The sequence below is a fragment of the Onychostoma macrolepis genome, chromosome 02 (assembly GCF_012432095.1).
Source record: "Onychostoma macrolepis isolate SWU-2019 chromosome 02, ASM1243209v1, whole genome shotgun sequence".
Classification (NCBI taxonomy): Eukaryota; Metazoa; Chordata; class Actinopteri; order Cypriniformes; family Cyprinidae; genus Onychostoma; species Onychostoma macrolepis.
This window is the reverse complement of record NC_081156.1, coordinates 16,147,929-16,174,943: the sequence shown is the minus strand read 5'-3', so window position 1 is coordinate 16,174,943 and position 27,015 is coordinate 16,147,929. Positions and strand designations below refer to the sequence as shown.

At 36.8% G+C, this 27,015-nt stretch overlaps 1 protein-coding gene across 1 annotated transcript in view; it reads left to right on the top strand.

The window, feature by feature from the left end:
• tgfbr1a (transforming growth factor, beta receptor 1 a) overlaps window positions 1-22,806 on the top strand; it is a 62,991-nt gene extending 40,185 nt beyond the window's left edge. The window contains exons 7-9 of the mRNA XM_058747690.1: window positions 5,368-5,492; window positions 5,778-5,908; window positions 18,782-22,806. Of these exons, the coding sequence (XP_058603673.1) occupies window positions 5,368-5,492; window positions 5,778-5,908; window positions 18,782-18,907 (382 nt within the window). The 3' untranslated portion in view covers window positions 18,908-22,806. The remainder of the gene's footprint in view (window positions 1-5,367; window positions 5,493-5,777; window positions 5,909-18,781) is intronic.
• Window positions 22,807-27,015: the final 4,209 nt, after the last annotated feature.

Here is a 27,015-nt window from a genome sequence, read left to right as displayed (position 1 = left end):
GGAGATGTTGTCCGACAGGAGTTCCGCTCCGACTCTGCTGGGGTGCAGGCCATCAGCACGGAAAAGCCTAGAACGCTCCCAGAAAAGATTCCAATTATTAACAAAGAGCAGTTTCTGTTCTTTACACCATGACAATAACCATTCGTTTAAAGCAAAAAGTCTACTGAACCTTTCGTGTCCTCGTCGATACGTGGGAAGCGGTCCTGACACGATGATTGGCGTCGCGGGCGATGTACTGCGTACCGTCTCGATCAGGCTCCTGAAGTCCCTCTTCAGTGTCTCCGTCTGCCGCAGCTTGGTGTCGTTAACCCCCGCGTGCAGCACGACAGCGCCGATGCTCTCGTCGCCCTTCAGGATCACGGGTATCTAAAATGAATTTTAATTTTATTCAGTATTTTTATTATTTTTTTAATGTGTGCTTTTTTTGTATACATTTATCAATTATATGGACTCCTTATGTCATTTGGTTCTTTGGTGTCCTTTTGGAGTTTCCAAGTGTCCTTTTTTGGAAAGACATCAAAATGTATCTTGAAAAAAGCTTGCAGAAAATACAGTTTTGTGAGAATAACCCTAGAGTCGTTTGATTTACTTTGCTGGAGGTAGCAAATAATGACAAAATTAATGTGTTAAACAAGATAAATGTTGTATGCTTAATTTCATGATATGTGTACGATTAATTGCCATTACTCATGAATTCTGCATGTGTTTTACAACCCGAATTCCGGAAATGTTGGGACATTTTTTAAATTTGAATAAAATGAAAACTAAAAGAATTTCAAATCACACGAGCCAATATTTTATTCACAATAGAACATAGATAACATAAATGTTTAAACGGAGAAATTTAACAATTTTATGCACAACATGAGCTCATTTCAAAATAGTGGGGACGGGGCCATGTTTACCATGGTGTAGCATCTCCTCTTCTTTTCAAAACAGTTTGAAGATGTCTAGGCATCGAGGTTATGAGTTTCTGGAGTTTTGGTGTTGGAATTTGGTCCCATTCTTGCCTGATATATCTTTCCAGCTGCTGAAGAGTTTGTGGTCGTCTTTGACGTATTTTTCATTTAATGATGCACCAAATGTTCTCTATAGGTGAAAGATCTGGACTGCAGGCAGGCCAATTCAGCACCCGGACTCTTCTACTATGAAGCCATGCTGTTGTAATAGCTGCAGTATGTGGTTTTGCATTGTCTTGCTGAAATACATAAGGCCTTCCCTGAAATAGATGTCGTCGGGAGGGGAGCATATGTTGCTCTAAAACCTTTATATACCTTTCAGCATTCATAGTGCCTTCCAAAACATGCAAGCTGCCCATACCGCATGTACTTATGCACCCCCGTACCTTCAGAGATGCTGACTTTTGAACTGAACGCTGATGACACGTTGGAAGGTCTCCCTCCTCTTTAGCCCAGAGGACACGGCGTCCGTGATTTCCAACAAGATTGTCAAATTGGACTCATCTGACCATAGAACACTTTTCCACTTAGAAACAGTCCGTTTTAAATGAGCCTTGGTCCACAGGACACGACGGCGCTTCTGGACCATGTTCACATATGGCTTCCTTTTTGCATGATAGAGCTTTAGTTGGCATCTGGAGATGGCACGGTGGATTGTGTTTACCGACAGTGGTTTCTGGAAGTATTCCTGGGCCCATTTAGTAATGTCAATGACAGAATCATGCCGATGAGTGATGCAGTGTCGTCTGAGGGCCCAAAGACAACGGGCATCCAACAAAGGTCTTCGACCTTGTCCCTTACGCTCAGAGATTTTTCCAGTTTCTCTGAATCTTTTGATTATGTTATGCACTGTAGATGATGAGATTTGCAAAGCCTTTGCAATTTGACGTTGAGGAAAGTTGTTTTTAAAGTATTCCACAATCTTTTTACGCACTCTTTCACAGATTGGAGAGCCTCTGCCCATCTTTACTTCTGAGAGACTCTGCCTCTCTAAGACATCCCTTTTATAGCTAATCATGTTACAGACCTCATGTCAATTAACTTAATTAGTTGCTAGATGTTCTCCCAGCTGAATCTTTTCAAAATTTCTTGCTTTTTCAGCTTTGCTTTGTTGCCCCCATGCCAACTTTTATATTTTATATTTTTTATATTTTTCTTTAAACTAATATTTGTCATTGACACATCATTGGTTGCTGCTAAACAATTATGAAGGCATTTTTTTTCTGTTGAAAACTCTGTTGAGAGTGGAACCTCACTTCTCGGCCTCCCTCAACAGGCCTGAGTTCTTGAGTTGACTCGGAGGACACTAAGAGGGTGAGATGTGTGTGTGAAGGACAGTGCTGTAGGGACGCCACTCCCCCTGTTGTCACCACAGGAGTGTGTCACATCGAATCTACAGCGAGAAGCTCTCAGCGGTGCACCCATTCTCTTCTATGCCCCCTGGATACTACATGCACACACACACACACACACACTTACCTAAACTACTGCTGGGTGTGACAGGCTGTGACACCCACACACCGACATTCATATATTCCAGTATACAACACCCGCTACCATGTCCTGCTGTGATGATAACTGATTGTGACTTTTGAATGTCAAAGTGCTCCCTCACAGTCTTCTGCCCCCTAGGGCTCACTTGAATGAGCTCCGTCTTCATGTTTTCAAATGAAAACCGTGTTCTAGGCCACTGTGCAACCCAAAAGACACCCTCAGCAGCTGAACTGTTAAAGCTCCGCCTTAAGCAATCCTACCTTAGCAACTGTTGCTATCTGCCATATTATCCAACAATTTTTTTTTGCTCCCAATTTATATTAGGTGGCCTTAACTACTATATGCATACATTTAAATTAATCATTTGATACAATGCACTTATTGTGTACATACATCTTTTTATATTATACTTATATTTAAAAAAAATACCTGCATGTAATTACATCTGTAATTTAATTTCTGTAATTACATTTATAATTACGCTGTTGACTCATCCCTTATACCTTAACCCACCTTTAAACCTACCCATACCACCAAACTGTCCCTAATCTTACCCGTATCCCACCTCAATAGCAGCAAAACTGTTTGCAATACAATATGAATACAATAAGCTGAGGCGTCATGGTCATTCAAAGTGAGGGGGAACGTGCCCCCTCAGATTTCTGAGCCAAGTGGATTTTGAATACAGCTTCCAAAAGACAAAAAAATGCAGAATAATATTTTTTATATTTGATACAATCACACCGGTGTGATTAGATTGTTCACTGCATCAGCTGTTAAATTCAAATCTGCGTTAGAGCTTTGGCTGGCGCTGAGCCAGATACAGACGCATTTGCACAGCACTGTGTTTTGTTCCCTTGATCGCTTACGAATGTAAGTAAGATATTCATTTTACAGTGTAAACAGCTTCAGTGATTTTAATGGGAGTTTTTGAGAGTGCCTGAACTCTGGCTAGACTGAATGAAAATCTTATTTGATAATGTAATGTTCTTTAGCCTACTCTCTGTACAATAGAAGTGTTATAATTAGTAACGTACAATAGGGCCTATTGTTATTAAATTCACATTAAATACAAAGTCAGTCGTATTAAAAACATTTTATGGCATGACACCCATATCTGGTACTTAAGTAAAAAGTCTGTGTTTTATGTGTAGTTAATAGATTACACTATTAGTCTACTTTGCCCATCACCATTAATTGATCAAATAACAATCTATAAAGTTGCAGAATGCATTTACTTGCACATATTTGAGAATCGAGATATTTCCTAATATGGTGAACACGTACAGTGATATCGTGGCTGCTGTGTGTCACATGACACGCATGAAATCCCTCCAAGATTTTGCTGGACTTTTTTCAGATTTTTGCAGCCCAAAATTACTGAATTTATTATTTTTTCTCAGACATTTTAGTGATGTTTACAGCAATTTGTGTGTTGATTTGTAGTGAACACCTACCAAAAATCTTTATGTATTTATATAATTAGTATTAGTGACATTAAGAGTAGTTACCTGTAATTTTTTTATGTTAAATTACTGAAATCAGTTGTGGTCCTAGCAAATCGTAATATACATTGTTCATTTCATAATTTCATCAATACAACACTATGGGATTTATTGCATTACAATGACAGGACAGTTGAATATGGAATGATCAGGGCCGGGGTCGATTGATCTTAGCGCTTAAGCGATTGATCTTAGATTGATAACGATTGATCTTAGTGCTTAAGCGTTTTCTACGAGTCATTTTACGAACGCTCATTATTGTTTCACGTGCGTTTCCCAAAAATGCACTTAACACAATCACACGTAGCCGTGCTTTAAGTGCTACTTAGGAGTCGCTATCCGTTGGTCAAGTGCTGAAATGTCAATTTATAGAATGGCTCGTAATTGTAGTACACGCTCGTTAATTGAAATGTTAACCTAATGCTGCGTTCCAGACAGCTGTCATCAAGCCATTGACTGATTTTTATGAGTTTATCCCTATTTTTCCCAGTCTTTGAAGCATTTCCTACTCTACTTTTATTATTTTTTGTTGTTGTTGTTCAGTCATTTAATTTAGATGCGTTGTTTTGTTTAGTTTTTTTTGTTATCTGCCCTTTTTAATTATTTAGCCTAATTTCATTTTATATGAATAATAATTTTAAAAAAGATTATAAAGTGTGCAATAAAGTACAATCAAAAGCTTTAATTATAATCACATTGCACTTGAATAAAGTTAAAAGTGTAATCTGCCGATTGTCCTGCAGGTGACCTCCTAATTCTGTCTTCTTACGATGCACGTAGGGCTTTACGATTACTCCAGAGTACTCGTAGATCTACGATGATTTTCAAGTGCTACTTAAGTTACAATGCTTTTGGGAAACGGACCGTAATATTAAGATCAGTCGTACAATCGTTTTTACGAACTTCTTAGGCTTACGATGCTTTTGGGAAACGCAGCCCAGTTCGTTTGCTTTGAGAATTGTGGATTTTGATTAGCTAAAATTGCTTTTCCCCATCAGGTTTACATTTTTTTGCAAAAACTAATATTATCTTTTATAATCACTTTCTAATGAGATGAATCTCTGTATTAATGCGATCTTAATACCTGATTTCCTTGATTATGTTTCCCAGTTTCCACAGTTTTTAATCTTGGTAATTTCTTGAATAAAAACAGCAGATAAAGTTGCTTGGCAGTGTCACAATTCATTTAAGCCCAGGCAAGAGTAATACTGAAAATTGTTAAAGATTTTGTGAGCATATTTTACCGAAAGTCATGCTCTTCACAGAAAATGTGTAGTTCATACCTGCGGGTTGTTTTGTAAAGTTTAAATGAGCAACCATAACCAAATGGGATGAAATGGATGTTTAGATAAAGGGGTGAAAATAATGTTAAGCTGAGGGATTTCTAATGTCATCTGTCATATTCACAGGTATATGGCTCCTGAGGTGCTGGATGACTCCATAAACATGAAGCACTTTGAGTCTTTTAAAAGGGCAGACATCTATGCCTTGGGACTGGTGTTCTGGGAAATTGCTCGCAGGTGTTCAATTGGAGGTATGACAATGACTGATTTTGTGACTGATAATGAAAAAACTTTTTTGTAGTTTAATTTAAAATCAATTGCATTAAAACTTAATGCAAATGATTATTATTATTATTATCTGATTAGAATATAATTGATATGTAATATGTTATATTGTATTATAATTAATCCCAGATTGGTTTTTGGAGCCTACTTTGTGTTATATTCAGTAGTAGGTACAATACTCCTAGAAATGATAGTCTTTTATTGTAACAGCGTATATAAATATGCTCTTGTGGTCTACATTCTCTGTTCAGGCATCCATGAGGACTACCAGCTGCCCTACTATGACCTTGTACCGTCTGATCCGTCAATAGAGGACATGAAGCGGGTAGTGTGTGACCAAAAGCTTCGTGCCAACATCCCTAACAGGTGGCAGAGCTGCGAGGTGAGCACTTCTTCAGCTTTATTCCTTTCTCTGTGGATGATTTTGTTTGTAGATTATATATTCGCCCCAAACTGCCCATTTTCATCTTGTTGATCTATATTAAATTGCTCTTCCTCTGATTTCTTCAAGCATTTGTTCTACACTATCAGCATAAGTGGAGGTGGCACTCTTTTTTCACTCTATCATGAAGCGCTTTTCACTGCTGTGAAAGGGAAAATTCGATTACATCCAATTTGCAGTCGTAAAAACCCTCTAATCTAACTAAGCGTCTGCGGAGCTATCACAGCTTGCCGACGTAAAAGACACATTTGATGATAGTTCTGCCCAATATTAAAAGGCTGTTTTCTGATTTTCACATTTTGTAAGTCGTTTTTTGGGAGGAAAGCAGATGCAGAGCTACAAGCTTATTAGATCAGGCCTAAACTGACCTGCTAGATTAAATACTGGGACCCATGCTGTGAAAAAAAAAATATTTGGCCCCTGTCTGATTTTCTGAATTGTTTTCAAATGTTTACACTGAATGCCATCAGATCTTCAACCCAAGCCCTTTAGTGTTATTTATTTTTATTTATACATTTTTTATTGTTTATATATTTTGAATTAGTGACTATTTCATTTGAATTTTCAGACTTTTGCCATTTTTATTAGTTTCCGTTATTTCCTTTTAGCTTTAATTTGTTTTTATTTCCATTTTAGTTTTAATAATCTTAGTACTCCAACTTAAACTAATTTAAGTTAGTTGCCAAGGCAACATTTTTAATTTTCAGCAAGTTTTCTATCTAATACTTATCTTGTTTCAGCTTGATTTCAGTTAATGAAAACAATTTGTATAATTCCCGTTTTAGTTAAAGGGGACATATTATATGTAATTTAAGTCTCAGGTGTCCCCAAAATGTGTCTGTGAAGTTTCAGCTCAAAATACCCCTTATATCGTTTATTATACCATTATACCAAAATTTACCTTTTTGGGTAGGAGCAAAAACACGCTGTTTTTGAGTGTGTCTCTTTAAATGCAAATGAATTGCTGCTCCCGCCCCCCCTTCCAGAGGAGGACAGAGCCTTTAAAGCTCATGCTTCTGATAATCCAGTAACAACAAAACAGGAGAATGTCACACAGCAAATAGAATTCTCAAAGATGGATCAATACCAACTGTTTGTGTTCCAAGTTCATATCCAAAACATGCAAGTAGCCACTTTATATTTTGTGAATGTTTGCAAATGGCCCTTCTGAATGTGCTTGTTAGCATGGGGTTGGGGAGTAACGGAATACATGTGTAGTGGGTTTGCTTGGTTTTGGTTTTTTTTTTTTTTTTTTGGTGACGTCACGGAAGGATGTGTGTCACGTAACTTCCGCCCATATGAGTTAAATGGTGTATGGCGCGACACTGTGTGTTTTGCACATGGTTGTTTGGCATTGTACTGGTGTGAGCGTGGAGAGCAGCTGCACACAGAGTACACGGCTTGTATTGTCCTGTGTTGTCTGTGTGTGTTGCTGATAATACCCGGCAACAAGCCTGGCATCGAAGGTCACTTCGTCTCTTATCGTGGCTTTTTCCCCTTTCATGTGGCTGATAATACCCGGACTTATCTGGGAGCTGATCGTGTATTAGACCACTGTTTTCCCAGTACTGAATGTTTGTATATATATGTGTTTTGTTTTGTTTCTTTATTTTTATTTGATTTGATTTTGTGAATATTGTAAAGTTTATTGGTTTTGTTTTCATTGGGTCTTCTTTGCTGCTGTAAGGGCACTCATACTTAGTGAGATAGTACCCCAGCTAATAGGGTGTGGTGAGATGCTGTGACAACACTAAAGGTTGATTTGTTAATGGTTGTATATTGTGTTACACATGTGAACGTTTTAAGTTTCCATGATTGCATTAGAAATAGCTGAGATGGTTACTACTAACCTAAGACTTGTAGTCTAAGTGAGCCAATTTGATCCTCTTATTGTTGCCATTTTGTATTTTGTTTATTCTTTGGGTTTTGATTTTGTTGATTGTGTAAGGCTGGGAATTGTTTTGTTGTTTCTCCTTTTAAGAGAAAAAAATAAATAAAAGAGAGAAGGAAATAAAGAGACCATGTAGGTCCGTGTATCATCTGATCATTCGTTTTTTGATTTAATATTGATAGTAGAAAAACGAGAAAACGGCGCCTTTTTTCGTTTGTTCAGAGAAGCGCAAAAACAATTTTGCTCGATTTACGATTTTGGCTCGATTCTCATTTTTTGGTTCACGGGGTAGAAAACGGATAAACGACTTCAAAATTCGTTTTCCCCTTGTGGGCGGTCATGAGACGCCCCTTTCTGCCGATTGGTCAACCAAATCTGAACCCGTGACGTCATCCGTCTTTCCTCTGTTCCGTTCAAGAAAATAATAGTCCTCTGCTGCTGTATCAGTATACCGATTCTTAAACTGTACGGGGCAGGTTCTAGATCGGGCTTTCTTCTGTGCAAACTAAGCGTTTTACAGAAATATTTATTTCAGAAATTTTAATCAGCACCAAGCCTGTTTTATTTAGCTGTGCAGAGTTAAATCAGTGTGAAGCTGCACTGTGCAGAGTGGATGAGAAGCACAGATAAGAAAAGATAGAAAAAAAAAAAAAAAACAAAGACACCAACAGGTTTTGCTGTATTGGAAAAGATTATATAATCACACCTTAATTCCACACAGAACCCCAATATAGAACAACAGGCTATTTAGGCTATATATCTATGTACTCTTGGTTGGCTTGAAAGGGGTGTTTGGTTAGGCTAGTTCTTCATTTATTGAATGAGGAGTTTGTTATCCTTCAGTGACTTGTGTTCTAAATAGCTACTGAACGTAAACAATTTAAGCACGTTATAAATGCCATTCCAAAAAGTTTTATAAATCTATACAAAACTTTTGTTTACATGCCAGATGGATCATGTGAACTCTCATCACTTCTCTTTAATGGTAACGACCTCAAAGCTTCCCAACAAATGTATTCGTTCTTGGTTGTCTATAGACTGGGCTTGCTTCTGTGTAGATATAAATTCTATTCTTTGCATCAGCTGGGCATGGCTGGGTATGATATGACAGCTGTTATACCCTACCCTGCTTAATTGTTTGTTTAATTAAGTAAATAATTACTTAATTAATATCAAAATAAATATTTTAAACACTAATACGAAAAGGAAAGAATACAATTGGGTATAATAGGCCTATAACGTTCACGCAAGAAACTGTCATTATGACTGACAACCGGAGAACAGAGATATTAAAATACATACTCTCCTGAGTTTTATAATGTAGTCTTGTATTTGATTAAAATTGATTAGAATTTGTATCTCAAAATATGCGCTCGTGCGCGGCGCAAGCTGCTGCCCACTCGCACATAGGAATGTGAGATTTTAAGAAAAGTAAAAACTTGCCATTTTGGTTGTTTCTCACCAAACCCATATGATATACCCTCAGAACGCTTGGAATATACACCACAAGTTATTTTACGACAGATTTGCATCCGCTTCAAAAAGAAAAGAAAAAAAAGAGAGCATTCTCTGGCATTAAATGGACAAGTGCGAGCGAGATATTTTTTGTGTGTGTGTGTGTTTCGAAAAAAGAAGGTACCTATAGCCTATAACAGGTGAGTTGCCCTAGTTCACACAGTTCCAATACACTGCGATGGGTTAAATCAATAAGCAGACACACGGGACTACAGTCAAGCACAGACCAGTATTGCAGTGCACAGGAAATATGCAGCAGTCATTTTAAAGCAGTTTATTTAATTAATATTGAGTATTAATTTATGTTCACTTGTATTTTTTTTTTCCTCAACAGGGGAAATAACTAAATACTCTATCATTTTTTTTTTTTTGAGTACATTCAAAATAACTACAAAATGTCATGCCTTTGAAAAATAAAGAAAACAACAGCATGCAACACTTTTGGTACGTATTGGTCTCCCTGAACATCTTTCTGTCGCACGCCACCACACGAACCAATCCACAGTGATACTTGACGCACCTACTTTTAAAAGTCTACATTTAGATTATTTGGCCTTAAATGCATCATATAAGTCACTTTGGAAAAAAATCACTGTATGTATCATGATAAAAAAAAAAAAAAGTGACTTTACAGTCTGAAAAATATGGTAGGCTATAGCAAATTATTTCGCGGATCACTTTAAGAACCGCTGGTCTACACAGAAAAAAGCCTTGTCTAGAGACTGCCTCGGCACGAGTTGTGTCGAGCTATTCATTAGTCTGCTTGTTTGATGAGAAAAAGAGGAAATGTAGTTGCAATAAAACGGTTATAAATCCGTACACCTGCAGCAGCGGAGGACTACTATTCTGCAGCGCGGAACTGCAGAAGTACTGATGATGGCACGGTTGATCTTTGGCTGACCAATCAGCGGAAAGGAGCGTTTAATTAAATAATTGAGACGCTGCTACAGTAAATTAATTACGATGCAGTTGTGTGTAAGTTTTCTAGCGGAAAATGAGCTGGAAAATGTGGAAATTAACACGTCCCCACACCCAGGATCAGTCAATGAAATAAAGAAAGATCACAGCATTTCACATACATTTCAACATGTAGGCTTATTTTAAAATAGACTAATATGTATGTGGTGTAATTTTTTTTGTGTATAAACTATATTTATTTTTTCCTTGTACATGAAACAAGACACGATTTGTAATAGTTTCAAATACTTTTTACTATAGTTTTTATTAGTTTTAATTGTAAAGTCATAAATAAAAGTACTTTGATATTGCTTTTTTGACTTTATTTACATATATCACTTATCGAGTTTTACATTACTTTTATATTGTGGTACTTTTACCGTATTTATATTGTGGTACTTGATTACCTTACTGAATACTTTGAATTAAGTAATTTGTAACTGTAACAGAATATATTTTAAAGGTGCCATAGAATGCATTGATACAATATTTTAAATTGTTCTCTGATATCTACATAGAAGGTATGTGGCTTAGGTATGGGCAAAAATTCTCCAGAAACGGTTTTACATGTGCATTTACAACCCTAGGATTTCTCCCTAGAATTAAATGGTCTGTTATTGGCTTATTTGTAAGGGTCTTGAATAATAATGTTCAGCTCTGCTCTGATTGGCTGTTTCACAGTGTTGCTCATTTCAGTAGCTCACACAGCAGGAAGGAAACACAGGGAGGAAAATATGTATTTCAGTACTTTCTCTCGCAGTTATATTGTCGGGTAATTTTACTGTATATAAAATGCGAACATCAGGGAGCCGCTATTAATATGCGGGGCACTGAAACTGCTTTCAAATGCACGATCGCTTTTTACTTTCACTTTCGAGATTCGCGATGGGCACGAACTCTGTTTATACTATGGAGCGGCAGTACTTACCACACATTTTACAAGATCAGATGCTTGTCAGTTGTGCTCAGGGTCTGTAAATCATCCGCCATCATCCTCAGTCATCTCTCCTTACTCTGTTTATATGGTAAGTGAAATCTTACGTACTGCAATGTAACAGGCTACCGCTAGCAAGGATCTAACCATGTCCCTTTAGTGGCTCGCGTTATTTTATTAGAACGCGTTATTTGCTTTCCATGCCTTTCTGAATACAGACACCAACCCATCCCTGCACTTCACATCCCCTGCACAGCCTGGAACATTACATTTATTTTCATGATCTGCCATTTACGCTGTTGTTCTCGCTTGTTTGTTCACGATACCTGCAGAACTTCTGATGGTTTTGCTGGCGGCTAGCCTAGAACATGGGCGTGTATATGCAAATGTTGTGGGCGTAACTATTAGTGATCCCAACTGTTACAACACAGTCGGTGTTAGGATCTGATTCGCCTATTTTTCAGTGGTCTTTTTTATTCACAAGATTTACATAAGAAGAAAGAAACAATGGTGTTTGAGGCTCACTGTATGTCACTTCCATGTACAGAACTCTTATTATTCAACTATGCCAAGGTAAATACAGTTTTCCATTCTTTGGCACCTTTAAAAGTAACCTTCCCAACCCTGGCTGTACGGCTAATGTGGCTAAAGCTACTGTTGTCTCTGACTGTATTCTTAGAGTAGAGCTATGTCATTACTTATTTTTAAGAAGCAATAAAGGGGGCGTTTATGAATTATACTGATGGTAGGGCTGTGACGGTCGCCATGACAATCGAGTCACGGTCAATTGATGTCACGCACTCTATAACAGGCATAAAATACAAAGTTTTGTATACAAGTGCAATAATAGTAACAGTTGCAATTGAATACGGTATTTATAGCATATACCATTTAGCTGTAAATTGTTTTATTTAGACTGTTAATTCACAAAATTCACAAATTACCTCAAATGCCATGGCTTCCTTTACACCGTGTCTACACCTCACGCGAGAGGCATTGCGCGGCACGACAAAATACAGTAGTCAGTAGAACACAATACATTATAATCAGTGATGCTGTCTACACTGAATGCGGTGCAGCACGGCTAATCCCAGACAGTAAACTGATGCCTCGTTTTATTTATGACGTGCTGACACAAAGTTCAAATTATTTTTAACGGTTGCTTTGTCGTGTCCAGTGTAGACAGATTTTAACTCCTGTGTAGACAGGAGCAGTGCGGCGTGTTAAGTGTTAAATGGGCAATGCTGCCAGATTGGAAATGCCCAAGTATCGTACCAGAAGCTCAAGATCATCGTATTTGGAAGAAAATTATCGTACACGAGTCAAACGTACAGAATAGCCTACTATTCATCTAGAGCAGGGGTTTTCAAACTTTTTTGTCAGCCAAACCCCTTTGACATAAATTATTTACTTAAAGTACCCCCTGATATTTTAAGTAAATATTTCAACAATTTAATGGCACATTTGCATGCTTAACTTTAAAAACTATTTTTATCAGTTTTAAAGTTTCAGTAATATTTATATAGCTATTGTTATTATTACACTCAGAAAATTAAAAAAATTCATATTACTTTAATTTACAATGTATTACATTTTTTCCACAAAACTTTTTTAAATACAGTTTTCCAAAAAGAGAATTATTTTTATACATTTAAGATTTTACATTTACATGACAATTGTATAAACCTGTAACATTTATTTGCAAAAACTCTTTAATTTAATTTTTATTTATTTATTTATTTATTTATTAATTTGCTAATGGTATACATTCGTAGGCATACCCTGTACCAACTCACAAACCCCCTGCAATTCCCTCACGAGCCACCAGGGGTTCGCAAACACCACTTGAGCAACAACATGATCTGCAAATTACCACAATGGATAAATAAGTACCTCTGTGTCGCGCAAGTGGCGTGACAAAATACTATAAAAACCATATAATCAGTGATGCTGTCTACACTGGATGCGGTGCTGCACGACTAATCCCAGACAGTAAACTGATGCCTCGTTTTATTTATGACGTGCTGACACAAAGTTCAAATTATTTTTAATGGTTGCATTGTCCAGTGTAGACAGACTTTAGCTCCTGTGTAGACAGGAGCGGTGTGGCGCGTTAAGTGTTAAATGGGCGAGTACTTTATATCTCAAGAGCCTTTTCCAGTTTCTATTTGCGAGAGGAGGCCAGTGAAGACCCGCTTGCTTGGTGGTGGAATAATGAGGCAAGATACACTATATTGCCAAAAGTATTCGCTCATCTGCCTTTAGACGCATATGAATTTAAGTGACATCCCATTCTTAATCCATAGGGTTTAATATGACGTCGGCCCACCCTTTGCAGCTATAACAGTTTCAACTCTTCTGGGAAGGCTTTCCACAAGGTTGTGTTTATGGGAATTTTTGACCATTCTTTCAGAAGCGCATTTGTGAGGTCAGACACTGATGTTGTAAGAGAAGGCCTGGCTCGCAGTCTTCGCTCCAATTCATCCCAAAGGTGTTCGATCAGGTTGAGGTCAGGACTCTGTGCAGGCCAGTCAAGTTCTTCCACACCAAACTCGCTTATCCATGTCTTTATGGACCTTGCTTTGTGTACTGGTGCGCAGTCATGTTGGAACAGGAAGGGGCCATCCCCAAACTGTTCCCACAAAGTTGGCAGCATGGAATTGTCCAAAATCTCTTGGTATGCTGAAGCATTCAGAGTTCCTTTCACTGGAACTAAGGGGCCAAGCCCCGCTTCTGAAAAACAACCCCACACCATAATCACCCCTCCACCAAACTTCACAGTTGGCACAATGCAGTCAGACAAGTACCGTTCTCCTGGCAACCGCCAAACCCAGACTCGTCCATCAGATTGCCAGATGGAGAAGCGTGATTCGTTACTCCAGAGAACGCGTCTCCACTGCTCTAGAGTCCAGTGGCGGCGTGCTTTACACCACTGCATCCGATGCTTTGCATTGCACTTGGTGATGTATGGCTTGGATGCAGCTGCTCGGCCATGGAAATCCATTCCATGAAGCTCTCTACGCACTGTTCTTGAGCTAATCTGAAGGCCACATGAACTTTGGAAGTCTGTAGCGATTGACTCTGCAGAAAGTTGGTGACCCCTGCGCACTATGTGCCTCAGCATCCGCTCTGTCATTTTACGTGGCCTACCACTTCGTGGCTGAGTTGCTGTCATTCCCAATCGCTTCCACTTTGTTATAATACCACTGACAGTTGACTGTGGAATATTTAGTAGCAAGGAAATTTCACGACTGGACTTGTTGCACAGGTGGCATCCTATTACAGTACCATGCTGGACTGCATTTGAAATGCATTTGTGCAACAAGCACACCATTTGAATGCGTGTTCAGTGTGGCTGAAAATATCGTAACACCAACATCATAATCTAACATTAATGCTTAAGCCTACCTTGGCTTTTATATAGCCTAGTGTTTACGTTCTAATTGTTATCAGGCCAACGCAGATTTTCCAGCATATGATTAAAGTTGTTACAAATTATTTAGGCTGCTTTCTTATTTAGGCTAACTGTATTATTTCTTTGATAGCCTAGTGTTTTGCAGGCTGATTGTTGCCATGTTCACTGACGGAAGTGCTAAAATAAAAACGTAGGATACATTTGTTAATAGATGTTTGAGGCGCCCGCATTAATTTATATTTTGTTTCAAAATCATATATATATATATATATATATATATATATATATATATATATATATATATATATATACATATATATATAATTACCACCGCGGTGGTAAAAATCTGCCACCGTCACAGCCCTAACTGATGGTGAGCATTTTCGGTTAAAAATAACATGGCTCTGATGTTAACATTCACATTCAAAAAGGTTATTTGCAAACATTTAACAAAATACAAAGTGAGGTACTTATGTGTCCTGAATGTGAAGTTGGATCACGAACAGTTGGTATTGATCCATCTTTGAGAATCAACTTCTGTGCAAGTCCTGCGTTTTAATGACCCTTGTTTGTAAAGCAGTCTTGTGATGATTTGCGCAAACATATACGAATTTAGCTATTTTCTTGGACACATTCCCTTCATGAATAAAATTAATCCACTGCGTATAATGTTTATGTAGCTGACACATATCACTAGCTGCTCTAGCCGATGATTTAAACATAGCGGACTGTGTGTGGCTCATTCATGGCGGGATCTATGCTAGGGCAGATCATCACCATGGGCAGGTCTTGTCCCCATAGATTTGTATAGGTACTGTATGAAAGTTTATCCAGTTTCTTCAGGAATTTAAATTTAGTCAGTTTTTACAACCAGATGCTGCACAATGTTGTTGCATCTTGAAACTCACTGATTGTTATTGTGAGTGACGACATAGATGGTTCTAAGATGGAGGACGCGTCAAGTATCTGGACAATCAAATGTGGCATCTACCTATACATATCTATGCTTGTCCCTACTGTGACATCACAGTAGGGGGAAATCTGGAAACGCTCTTTTGGAGAGACTTATGTCTCTTATGGGGATTACAAAAAAAAAAAGAAGTGGGTGGATTTTTTTCATTATAGGCTTGTTGTTTACACACACTGTGGATACACATCTGTGTTCAAACACCTCATAAAAGTTAATTTTGCATAATAGGTCTCCTTTAACAGTAACAACATTGCAATGAATGCATAAAAGTGACCCTTTGAAAATGAAAAACACAGTAATAGGCTAAGTTTTTCATTTATTAAGAAAGTTCTTTTACACCCTGTGTGGAAAAAGTAATTACCCCATGGAGTTAGTAATTGTTTACGCTTCCATTAGCAGCAATGACTACAGTGAAACACTTCTTGTAGTTAGTGCTTCACACATACATTGATGTGTATATTTGACCGTTTAGGTGAAAGTCTGAAACCCCAAGTATACTTTGCTTGTTCTTGTTCTGCTCCGTCTTTAAGCTTACACACAGAAAGCTCCTGGGGAACAGTCATGATCCGCATATACACTGTATTTTATGACAGGCACTTTTCATGATTTGACTGATTCTGGCATTAAGTTAAGGCTTTTAGGGAGCACACTGATTTAAAGTAAAGGAACTTAATGCAGCACAATGATTGTTTTAGCTTGATTATCACATTTTCGGAATTTTTGGAAGCCAAAATCGAAACTCCAATTGAAATTTGATTCATGGCGTGATAGCCTAGTGAGCAAGTGCACCGAAATATAACGCTGTTGAGTTACGGGTGTCCAGAGTTCGAATCTCTGCTCGAGGACCTTTCCCGATCCAGCCCCCCTCTCTCTCTCTCTCTCCCACTTCACGTCCTGTTGTATCTTAATAAAAGCAAAACATTTCACAGCCCTTACATTAAATAGTTTTTCAAACTTTATTACAAGGGTATAAAGAGTCACTATCTCTATGATTCGCTTGGAAAAAAAGATTGTGGACATCTTTGAGATCGATTACAATATAAAATCATCAGATCACCCACCACTACTTTAGAGGAACTTTGTTATTTTCATCTTTCTAAAGTAGAATTGCTTGGGTTTGCGAGGATGAATGTGCCAAGTCACAAAAAAAATTAATAACACAGCTCTTTACAACTCTGATTGATTTTGAATGTGACTTCCATGTAGCTGAGAACTCTTGTCATTTCTGTTAAATACAGACAGTGTAATTAAGATGACACCCTGACATTCAGTCCTGATGTGACCCAAAGAACTTGTGCACCTCGCTCTTTCAAAGTGCTGATTCACGTGGATTACTTTCTGAAAGTTCATCTGTTTCAAAAGCTTATTAAACTCTGAGTTCACCTGAGTTAAAGTTTGTTCGTTTTTTCTGTATGCACAGGTGCGTAGAAAGAGCTGTCTAGACGGTGATGTGTGATGAAAAGGATGAGAGAAGGCCACAGCAGATGCTTCATGCTCTCTGCATTAAAAACCCAACTAAATGTTCAGGATTTTCAAAAGAGACTAAATGCAATGATTTCTTTCATCTTAACCTTATAAAGTTTTCTTTATGACTTTAAGTAATTAAACAAATGCTTATGTTTGGCAAAGTTATGAATGTACTATAGGGTCATAAAATTGACAGGGGAGGCAGTGGCTCTTTAATTAAAAGGTTTAGGAGCCAAATGACCTGAGCTGAGAAATTACAACATTACTTGATAAAGATGGTCGTTCAGAAGCGCTTTAGTTCATTGAGGTCATAGCTTCTTACTTTAGCTTTTACATTTACATTACATTTATATTTAATCATTTAGCAGACGCTTTTATCCAAAGCGACATACAATATGAGAACAATAGAAGCAATCAGACCATCGAGAGTGCAGCAGTATGCAAGTGCCATGACAAGTCTGTTAGTCCAGCACAGTACACGTTTTTTTTAAATAGATAGAATAGGTAAGTGTTAGTATTAGTTGGTCAGGTGCTGGCGAAAAAGATGCGTCTTTAGATGATTTTTGAAAATGGCTAAAGACTCAGCTGTTCGAATTGAGGAAGGGATCAATTGAGAAATTGAACTTCATTTTTAGTAGTTTTTCTATCATTTTTAATTGTATTTAAATTTTGATCATTTTAGTACTTCAGCTTATTTTATTTTAATTTGTTTTATTCAATTGCCAAGGCAATATTTTTCTTCTTCTTCTTCGAATATTTATATTAATTTCAGCTTTTTTTCAATTAACAAAAATAACATGTTAATAATTTGAGTATTAGCTATCAGCACTAACTCATGAATATTTATTAGTGCTGTCAAACGATTAATTGCATCCAAAATAAAAGTTTTTGTTTACATAATATATGTGTGTGCTGTGTATATTTATTATGTAGAAATACACACACATACAGTATATATTTTGAATATATATTGGTGCATATATATATATATATATATATATATATATATATAGTATAGTATAGTGTATATATATATTGAATATATAAACATAACATATTTTTCTGAAATATATACATGGATGTGTGTGTGTGTATTTATATATAATATATATATATATATATATATATATACATAATAAATATACACAATACACATACATATTATGTAAACAAAACTTTTATTTTGGATGCCTTTAATCACGATTAATTGTTTGACAGCACTAATATTTATCTTTAATTACATGCTGTCATATCAACAACAGTAAATAGGCTGATGTAAATCTCAAAATTGTCAATTTGAATTAAAAAAAAATGACTTGCAGCTCAATAGTCCGTTGTAAACTCAGTAAGGGCTTTGAACGATTCACATTGAGTCTGATTCAAACTGCCAACTCATGAGTGCAAAGACTGTTTTGTGAGTTTACTTGCTCAGAACTGGACATCATGCATATTTCAATGCATATGGACGCACACAAAGATTTCCTGACTTTCACCAATGCTGAATAAATAAATGATTGGTAACAGCAATATATGGCTGGTAAAGCTCAGTAGTTTTAACAGTCATTCTCTCTGTGCATGTATGCAAGAGATGCAAAAGAAGGTTAGGGAAATTGTATAGCATAATAATTATACCTGTAATAGCATCTGTGTCCTCCTGCCCGCAGGCCCTGCGTGTGATGGCAAAGATCATGAGGGAATGCTGGTACGCCAACGGAGGCGCTCGCCTCACCGCGCTGCGTGTGAAAAAGTCTCTTTCCCAGCTCAGTCAACAAGAAGGCATCAAGATCTAGAGCAAAACTCTCATCATCTTTACACTGCCTATCCACTCCCTCCACTCATCTAGAGAGGACAGCGAGGGACCTACATCCGGTCTGGAGGTTTATTCAATCAGGAATATCGAGGGACCAGAAACGATTGGTGTTGTTTCACTGTTGTCCATGAACAGATACCTCCTCATCATGCAAGACCACCTCAGACAAACTTTACCAGCTATGCTTCATCTGGTGAGTCACCAAACAACAACCACAGATGGCCATTCGGTGTCATTGATGCGCTTTTCAAATTGGCCTTGAGCCTTTTGGACTTATTTCTGTATATAGCCTGTTGTCTTGTACATATCTGACTTGCTTGTATGCTCGTATATTCACGTGTAGATTAACACAGAAACAAATACTGTACATAATGACATGCTGCAGTGTTTGTCCCAGGAAGTGCCACTGCTCTGAAACAGTCCTGTTTACCATATTTGGTAAAAAAGGATCTTTATAGGTATCAAGTCACTACATCTCTTTACAACCGACATAGGATTTACACCAAGCACTTGTTTGCAAACAACTCATCAGTTGAAGAAAACATTGAAAGTAAAAAGAATAATATTCTGCTGATTGCTGTAGCAGCAACTCCAAAGACTCACCTGATTTCATAACGTGGCTCGCGACTTCACCGTACTCTCTTTCCAGAGACCAAGAGCGAGCCTGAAGGGACCAGCCAGAAAACTGGGTTAGTCATCAAAAGCCATTTGTACAAAGGCCAACTTAGCTACAGCACATCTGTGTTAATGTAATAAGGATGTGTATGTTTTTATGCACATTTGAAAGAATGGTGCTGTCGTGATGAAGAACCGATTGTATTTTTCTGTAGTATTTACAGTTCATTCATGCACCTTGAGGCTTTAAAGGGTTAGTTCACCCAAAAATGAAAATTCTGTCAATAATTCCTCTCGCTCATGTCCTTCAAAACCCGTACCTTCGACCTTCGTTTATCTTCGGAACACAAATTAAGATATTTTTGATTAGGGTTCGGATCGACATGAGGGCGAGTAATTATTGACAGAATTTTTATTTTTGGGTGAACTATCCCTTTAAGAGAACATGGACACATGTAGCTCAGAAAGACGCTGACTATGACCTATCTATTGTATTTTTGTCTGTGCATATAGTCTGTACATGTTCCTTGGGTTGAGTTATCCAGTTTTGCTGTACGTGCTGTTTTTATGGAGTCAGATTCATTCAGATCAGTAAAAAACACCATATTGATTGTGACCTCATGCATATAGTTGAGCACCAGTCTTTGAGCACAATCTCGTGAATGTATTGTGTAACTGTGTGTCTGTATTTGGTCAAGCTAAGCAATAAGTGCTCCTTTAATGATTGATTTTTTTTTTTCATAGCTGGAAGGTACGAGTGCTAAAAGTCAATGAATGTGATCTCAAAACTTTTTAGACAGTCTGTAGACATTTTAAAGAAATCTGTTTTGATTTTCTACAGCCAAATATAAAACCGAAAGGCTCTTCTGGGGTGTTTTTAACAGTCAAGTCAGGTGGAAATCTCTGTGTACCAAAGACACTCTTTGAAGATGAGGATGTGAAGATGTTAACCAGGCTACTTTAAAGGGATCGTTCACCCAGAAATGAAAATCTTCATCAGTTACTCACCCTCATGTCATTTCAAACTAATAAGACTTAAATACTACAAATTAAGATCTTTTTAAGGAAATCTGAGAGATTTCAGTCCCTCCTTTGGAAGTCCATGTAACCGTGTAAAAAGTTCATGATGAGATTATAAATCGTGCTGTTCTTCATATAAAGCGATTGTGTCTTTACAGAAGACTTGAATTAAATTGCTTGATTCATGAGGATTTATTTTACGATGTCTATGAACTTTTGAAGCGTCAAAGTTACAGTAAAATGGACTAAATGGAATTTAGTTTTATTATGTCAAAGATGAACAAAAGACATACAGGTTTGAAATGAATAACTGATGACAGATTTTTTCCTAACTCCTCATCACTCTGGATTTTTGTTAGAAACACAAAGTCAACAATCACCAGCAGCCTTCAGAACGTTACAAAGAATGAAACAAATGTCTAGATTTCTCTAGATATTCACAACCTCGCCAGCTCAAATATTTTCTAAAGATTCAGTTTTCATGGGTTTATTTAATTTTTTTTTTGCTGTCATTTACTTTAACTAAAGTGTCAGTGTACATATTTTATATGTATACACTACCAGTCAAAAGTATTTGAACAGTAAGATTTCACCGAGCCTGCATTTATTTGATCCAAAGTACAGCAAAAACTGTAAAATTTTGAAATATTATTACTATTTAAAAACCTGTTTTCAATTTGAATATATTTTAAAATGTAATTTATTCCTGTGATTTCAAAGCTGAATTTTTAGCATTATTACTCCAGTCACATGATCCTTCAGAAATCATTCTAATATTCTGATTTGCTGCTCAAAAAACATTTAGTAGAATTTTTTCAGGCTAAATAAAAGTATGAATTTTTATAAATTAATTTTTACAAAAAAAATACTGACTCCAAGCTTTGGAATGGTATCGTGTACAATGTTACAAAAGCTTTGTATTTAAGATAAATGCTGATCTTTGGATCGTTCTATTCATCAAAGAATCCTGAAAAAAAATGTAAATCGACTGTTTTAAATATTGATGATAATAATAATAATAAAGTGTTTCTTGAACAGTAAATCAGCATATTAGAATGATTTCTGAAGGATCATGTGACACTGAAGACTGGAGTAATGATGTTGAAAATTTAGCTTTGATCACAGGAATAAATTACATTTTCAAATATATTTAAATAGAAATCAGCTTTTTTAAAATAGTAAAAATATTTCACAATAATGCTGCTTTTGCTGTATTTTGGATCAAATAAATGCAGGCTTGGTGAGCAGAAAAGAAAAACATAAAAAAATCTTACTATGTATGACTCCACGGTCACTTTGGTGTCATGTTAAACATTCAGTATTTTCAATTTGAGCTTAAAAGTGGGTCACACTACAATAGCACCAAACTGTTCTGCAACCCACATTTGCATTAACTGGATGAATGAATGAGTTCCTGCTCAAAAAGGCAGGAAATGATGCAGGAGGCAGGAACGCTTACACTATGATATGCAATCTCACTGTGTTCTCCAGTGCATGATGCAATACAAGTGCCTCGATTTTATAAAGATTTCTGCTTTCTGCAAAGTCACAAATTATTGGTATTTCCATCTGTATTTGTAACTCTTTCCTGCATTTTAAAGTCATACCTTTGTTCTTCTTTTTTCATTCCAAGGTTATGGTTTATGTGCAGACAAATCTTGCTATTCAAATTCAGTTTGCTTTATATATTAGTCATTCCAGAAGCCTTTTTACATTGAGTGCCTACTCTGTGGTTGGTGTAAATGTAGTTTGGGTTTTTGGTGACATTGAAGCTTCTTACAAGAGCTGAAACATCACTTTAAAAAACACTACAGTGCAAAACACAAAAATAATTCATGTCAAAGCATACCTCCTTTGGACAAATATGATCATTTACCTCAGTGTACATAAAGGTTTGTTCATTTAGATGTGATACTGATTTGTACAAAGTGCTTGCATTGAGAAATGTTGGTTTGTCTTATTTGTTTCATTGAAGAAATTGCAGATGATAGTATTTTAGTGCTCTACCTAATGTTTGAAACACTTGGTAATCTCTGCAACTGAGAAAGATGTATGAGTCTTATTTTCTTCTTCAGTGTCATGTTGTCATTTAGAGTAGAATCTTCGCGGGTCAGATTGAGGAAGTGTCGGATGAATCACTGTTAATGGATGAGAAGGTGAACGCTCAAATGGTTCTGGATATCTCGTTTTCTGTGTTAAACTTGTAAATGTGAAATTCATGTTAATAAATAGGTACTTATTTTACCTTGGAGAATTTGGTGTATTTCTTGAAAGTGCAACACATTGTCTCTTCAGTGTTCTTTGATGTTTGTAGTTTTATTTCTGTGCTGAATCACGGAGAACAATTGATTTTCGTAGATGCCAATCTTGATTTTTGCCACAATTTTTCTTCTTCTCTGTCCATTTGGAATCACATGAACCACTAGGATTACTCAGCTGAATAAAAGCACACATGTACAAAATGTACTACACAAAAGTTTGAAAGGAACAAGTCAGTTTTATTCAGCAAGGATTCCTTAATTTAATCAATTTTTAACATTACAAAAAATCTTTTTGAAATAAAGGCAGTTCTTTTAGACTTGATATAGTAAGAAATTTCTTGAGCAGCAAAACAACTTATTAAAATGATTTCTGAAGGATCATGTGACTGCTGAAAATTCAGCTGTGCATTACAGGAATAAATTACATTGTAAAATATATTTAAATAGAAAATAGTTATTTTAAAATTATAGTCAAATGGAATTATGTTTTACAGTATTTTCACTGTATTTTTCTTATATAAAAATAATCTTGGAAACTTAAAAAAATAATAATAATAAAGTCCTACCGACCCCTTTAGTTGCACTGAAGGACATACTGGACGCACTGTGCCTGTTCTCCGTAAGGTACAGCTGTGGTAGCCGTCTGGTTGAAATCAGGTCTCTGGTGCTCTGGAAGTCTACCAACTAATTTGTTCTTTCTTCACAACTTGTCAATGTCCACCTGCTGCTTCTACCTGGCTGTAGCTAAGCTGAAATGTTTTACTGATGAAACATGAAGACAATACATACACCATCGCTGCAATATATGGTTTACGTGTGTTTTTCAAGTCATCTCTAGATAATAAGTAAATAAAATATATGAATACTGCCGTGCTAATTGACATATCATTTGTTGCAATATATATTTTTTGCCTTATTCTGTGAAAAAAAGTGTTTGTAGCATATAAACCAATTATAAAATTGACATTATTATTATTATTGATCCATATTGACATGTTATTGTTATTATATTTGACATTGACATTTCAGCCCCCTCACTTCTGAAATGATGGCTATGCCCCCGACCTCAACACAACACAGCACAACAATCAGGTAACGGGAGAACGCAGGAGCAGAACAAATGGGTCTCACGGCCCAAAGAAACCGCAGATGTGAAAAACTGAGAGGAAACTCGACCATCATGTGTTGTCTAAAAAAAACATACGCTACACACTGTAAACATCTAGTCACGTTCATTTAATCCCTGAGGACACTGAATATTTAACTGTGTGCGAGTCTATAATGTTGCCTCATGTTCCGCAAACAGGACTTTCTTACACTTGTTTCCTGACCACCATATACATTGCATTCGGAAAGTATTCACAGCACTTCACTTTTTCCACATTTTATGTTACAGCCTTATTCCAAAATGGATTAAATTCATTATTTTCCTCAAAATTCTACAAACAATACCCCATAATGACAACGCGAAAGAAGATTGTTTAAAATCTTCGCAAATTGATAAAAAAAAAAAAATCACATAAGTATACACAGCCTTTGCCATGACACTCAAAATTGAGCTCAGGTGCATCCTGTTTCCACTGATCATCCTTGAGATGTTTCTACAACTTGATTGGAGTCCACCTGTGGTAAATTCAGTTGATTGGACATGATTTGGAAAGGCACACACCTATCTATAACAGTGCATGTCAGAGCACAAACCAAGCCATTAAGTCCAAGGAATTGTCTGTAGACCTCCGAGACAGGATTGTATCGAGGCACAGATCTGGGGAAGGGTACAGAAAAATTTCTGCAGCATTGAAAGCTCACAGAAGCATGTTGTCTCTTAATGGAAGAAGTTTGAAACAACCGGGACTCTTCCTAGAGCTGGCCTCCTGGCCAAACTGAGCAACTGATGGAGAAGGGTCTTGGAAAATGTGCATCTGCCTCCATCCAACCCGACAGAGCTTGAGAGGTGAAGAGGCGAGGAGATGAATGGCAGATAATTGCCAAATGATGATGATCAAAACTTGTCGCATCAAACCCAAAAAGATTTGAGGCTGTAATTGGTGCCAAAGGTGCTTCAACAAAGTACTGAGCAAAGGCTGTGAATACTTACAGTATGTGCATGTGATTTATGCGTTGTCATTATGGGGTATTGTTCGTAGAATTTTGAGGAAAATAATTAATTTAATCCATTTTGGAATAAGGCCACATAAAATGTGGAAAAAGTGAAGTGCTGTGGAAACTTTCTGGATGCACTGTTTGTACACACATACATGGCACTTTTGACATCTTTCCTTTCTTTTCTTTGCAAACTTACATATGCAAAAATAAACTGAATAGAACTTGAATAAAAGATTTTAATTGTAGTGACAAGCAAGTAAACAAGAACCAGACAATGGGCTGAAAAATTGTTTGTTTTTTTATTTAAATTGTCCTTTGTTGTTTCATCTAGAACATTTGTAGATTTAAAACACATTTCACGCTGTGTCTGTTCTCAGAACCTACTTTATACCGTGTGCTATATGTGTTTAGAAAGTGAAGAGATTGAACTCATCCACATTCTGGACCGTGGACAACACTGCGCTCGGTTGTGCTCAAACTTTTATGAAGTCTGCATTATAAATAAGTGCGAGGCGCTGAAGGTCAAACAAAGGTTGCTCCGTCTGTTTCAGAGACCACAAGTGATGCGGCTTGCAGGAAATGTGTCTCGAAGCATTTCTTTCTTTTTCTTTTCCTTCACTCTCATGCACCCGAAGACACAAGCTATCTAGATACTCTACCATAAAGCAACCCGTATCCTTGACCCTGTTGGGCCACAGAGTTTAAGAACAAGAATAATTGTTTTTAATAAATGAATTCAATGGAAACAATCAGACACAGGTGAGATCTCGATGCGCTTGAACTGACAGAGACGCTTGATTATGAAATCATCAGCGAAGCCGCGTTGTTTCAGACTGAGGTAATGCTTTTTAATAAACTTCCTTTAGTTAACGTTAGTTAATGCATTAACTAACATTAGCAATACATTTGTTACCGTGTTTGTTCATCTTTGTTAACCAGCTCAGGCAAATTTTAACAGATACAACTTTTAATTATGTCCTATTAGTACATTTTGAAATGAACATTAACATAAGAAATTACTAATGTTAATGCATGCTTTAGAAGTAATGTGTAATGAACCTTGGTGCTGTATTTTTTGTTGACAATTTGACATGCAGTTTTCATATGCTACACACCTGGCCCACCCAGTTTTATGTAGGCCCACCCACTTAAACATTTCTGGCTACGCTAGTGCTTCAAAGCACAACGGCAAGGGCTAGTAATGCCTAGACCTGAAACTAAAGGGACAGAATAAACTGATTATTACTTTAGAGCGCCACCTTGTGGTGGTAATGAACGGTTACCAATGTAACGTAAACATTAAAAAAAAAACATGATTTTCACATACAACCAAAATAGTACAATAGAAGATTGGAAAAAGGTTACCTGGTGTGAGGATTCTTGATCTCTGCAGTGAGATTCAGATAGTAAATTTGAATAGAATTTGGTGTACACAACATTAAAGCATGGATCCATCCTGTCTTGTATCAGTGGTTCAGGCTGGTGGTGGTGAAGTGATGGTGTGGAGGATATTTTCTTGGCTCACTTTCGGCTACTTAGTACCAAATGAGCATCATTTTATGCCATAGTCTTATCTGAGTATTGTTGCTGACCGTGTCCATCCCTTTATGACCACAGTGTCGGCCTACCTATCTTGTGATGGATACTTCCAGCAGGATAACACACCATGTCACAAAGCTCAAATCAAATCAAACTGCTTTCTTGAACATGACAATGAGTTCATGTACTCAAATGACCTCCACATTTACCAGATCTCAATCCAATAGAGCACCTTTGGGATGGAATGGAATGGAAAATTCACAAGAAGGATTTTTCAGCATCTTGCTGTCATGTTAATATATGGACCAAAAACTGCCCGGAATGTTTCCAGCACCTTTAAGAATTAAGGTACTGGGTCGACCCAGTACTAGCAAGGTGTACCTAAAAAAGTGGCCAGTGAGTGTATGTGTGTATTTATTTGTTAAGTAATATAAAAAAATATTATTATAAATTAATAAATTGTATATGCAAAACAGGCAAAGACAGAAATAAGTTTTAAAACTGTATTAAGTTTTATAATTTTATTAACTTTATTAGTGTGATGAGT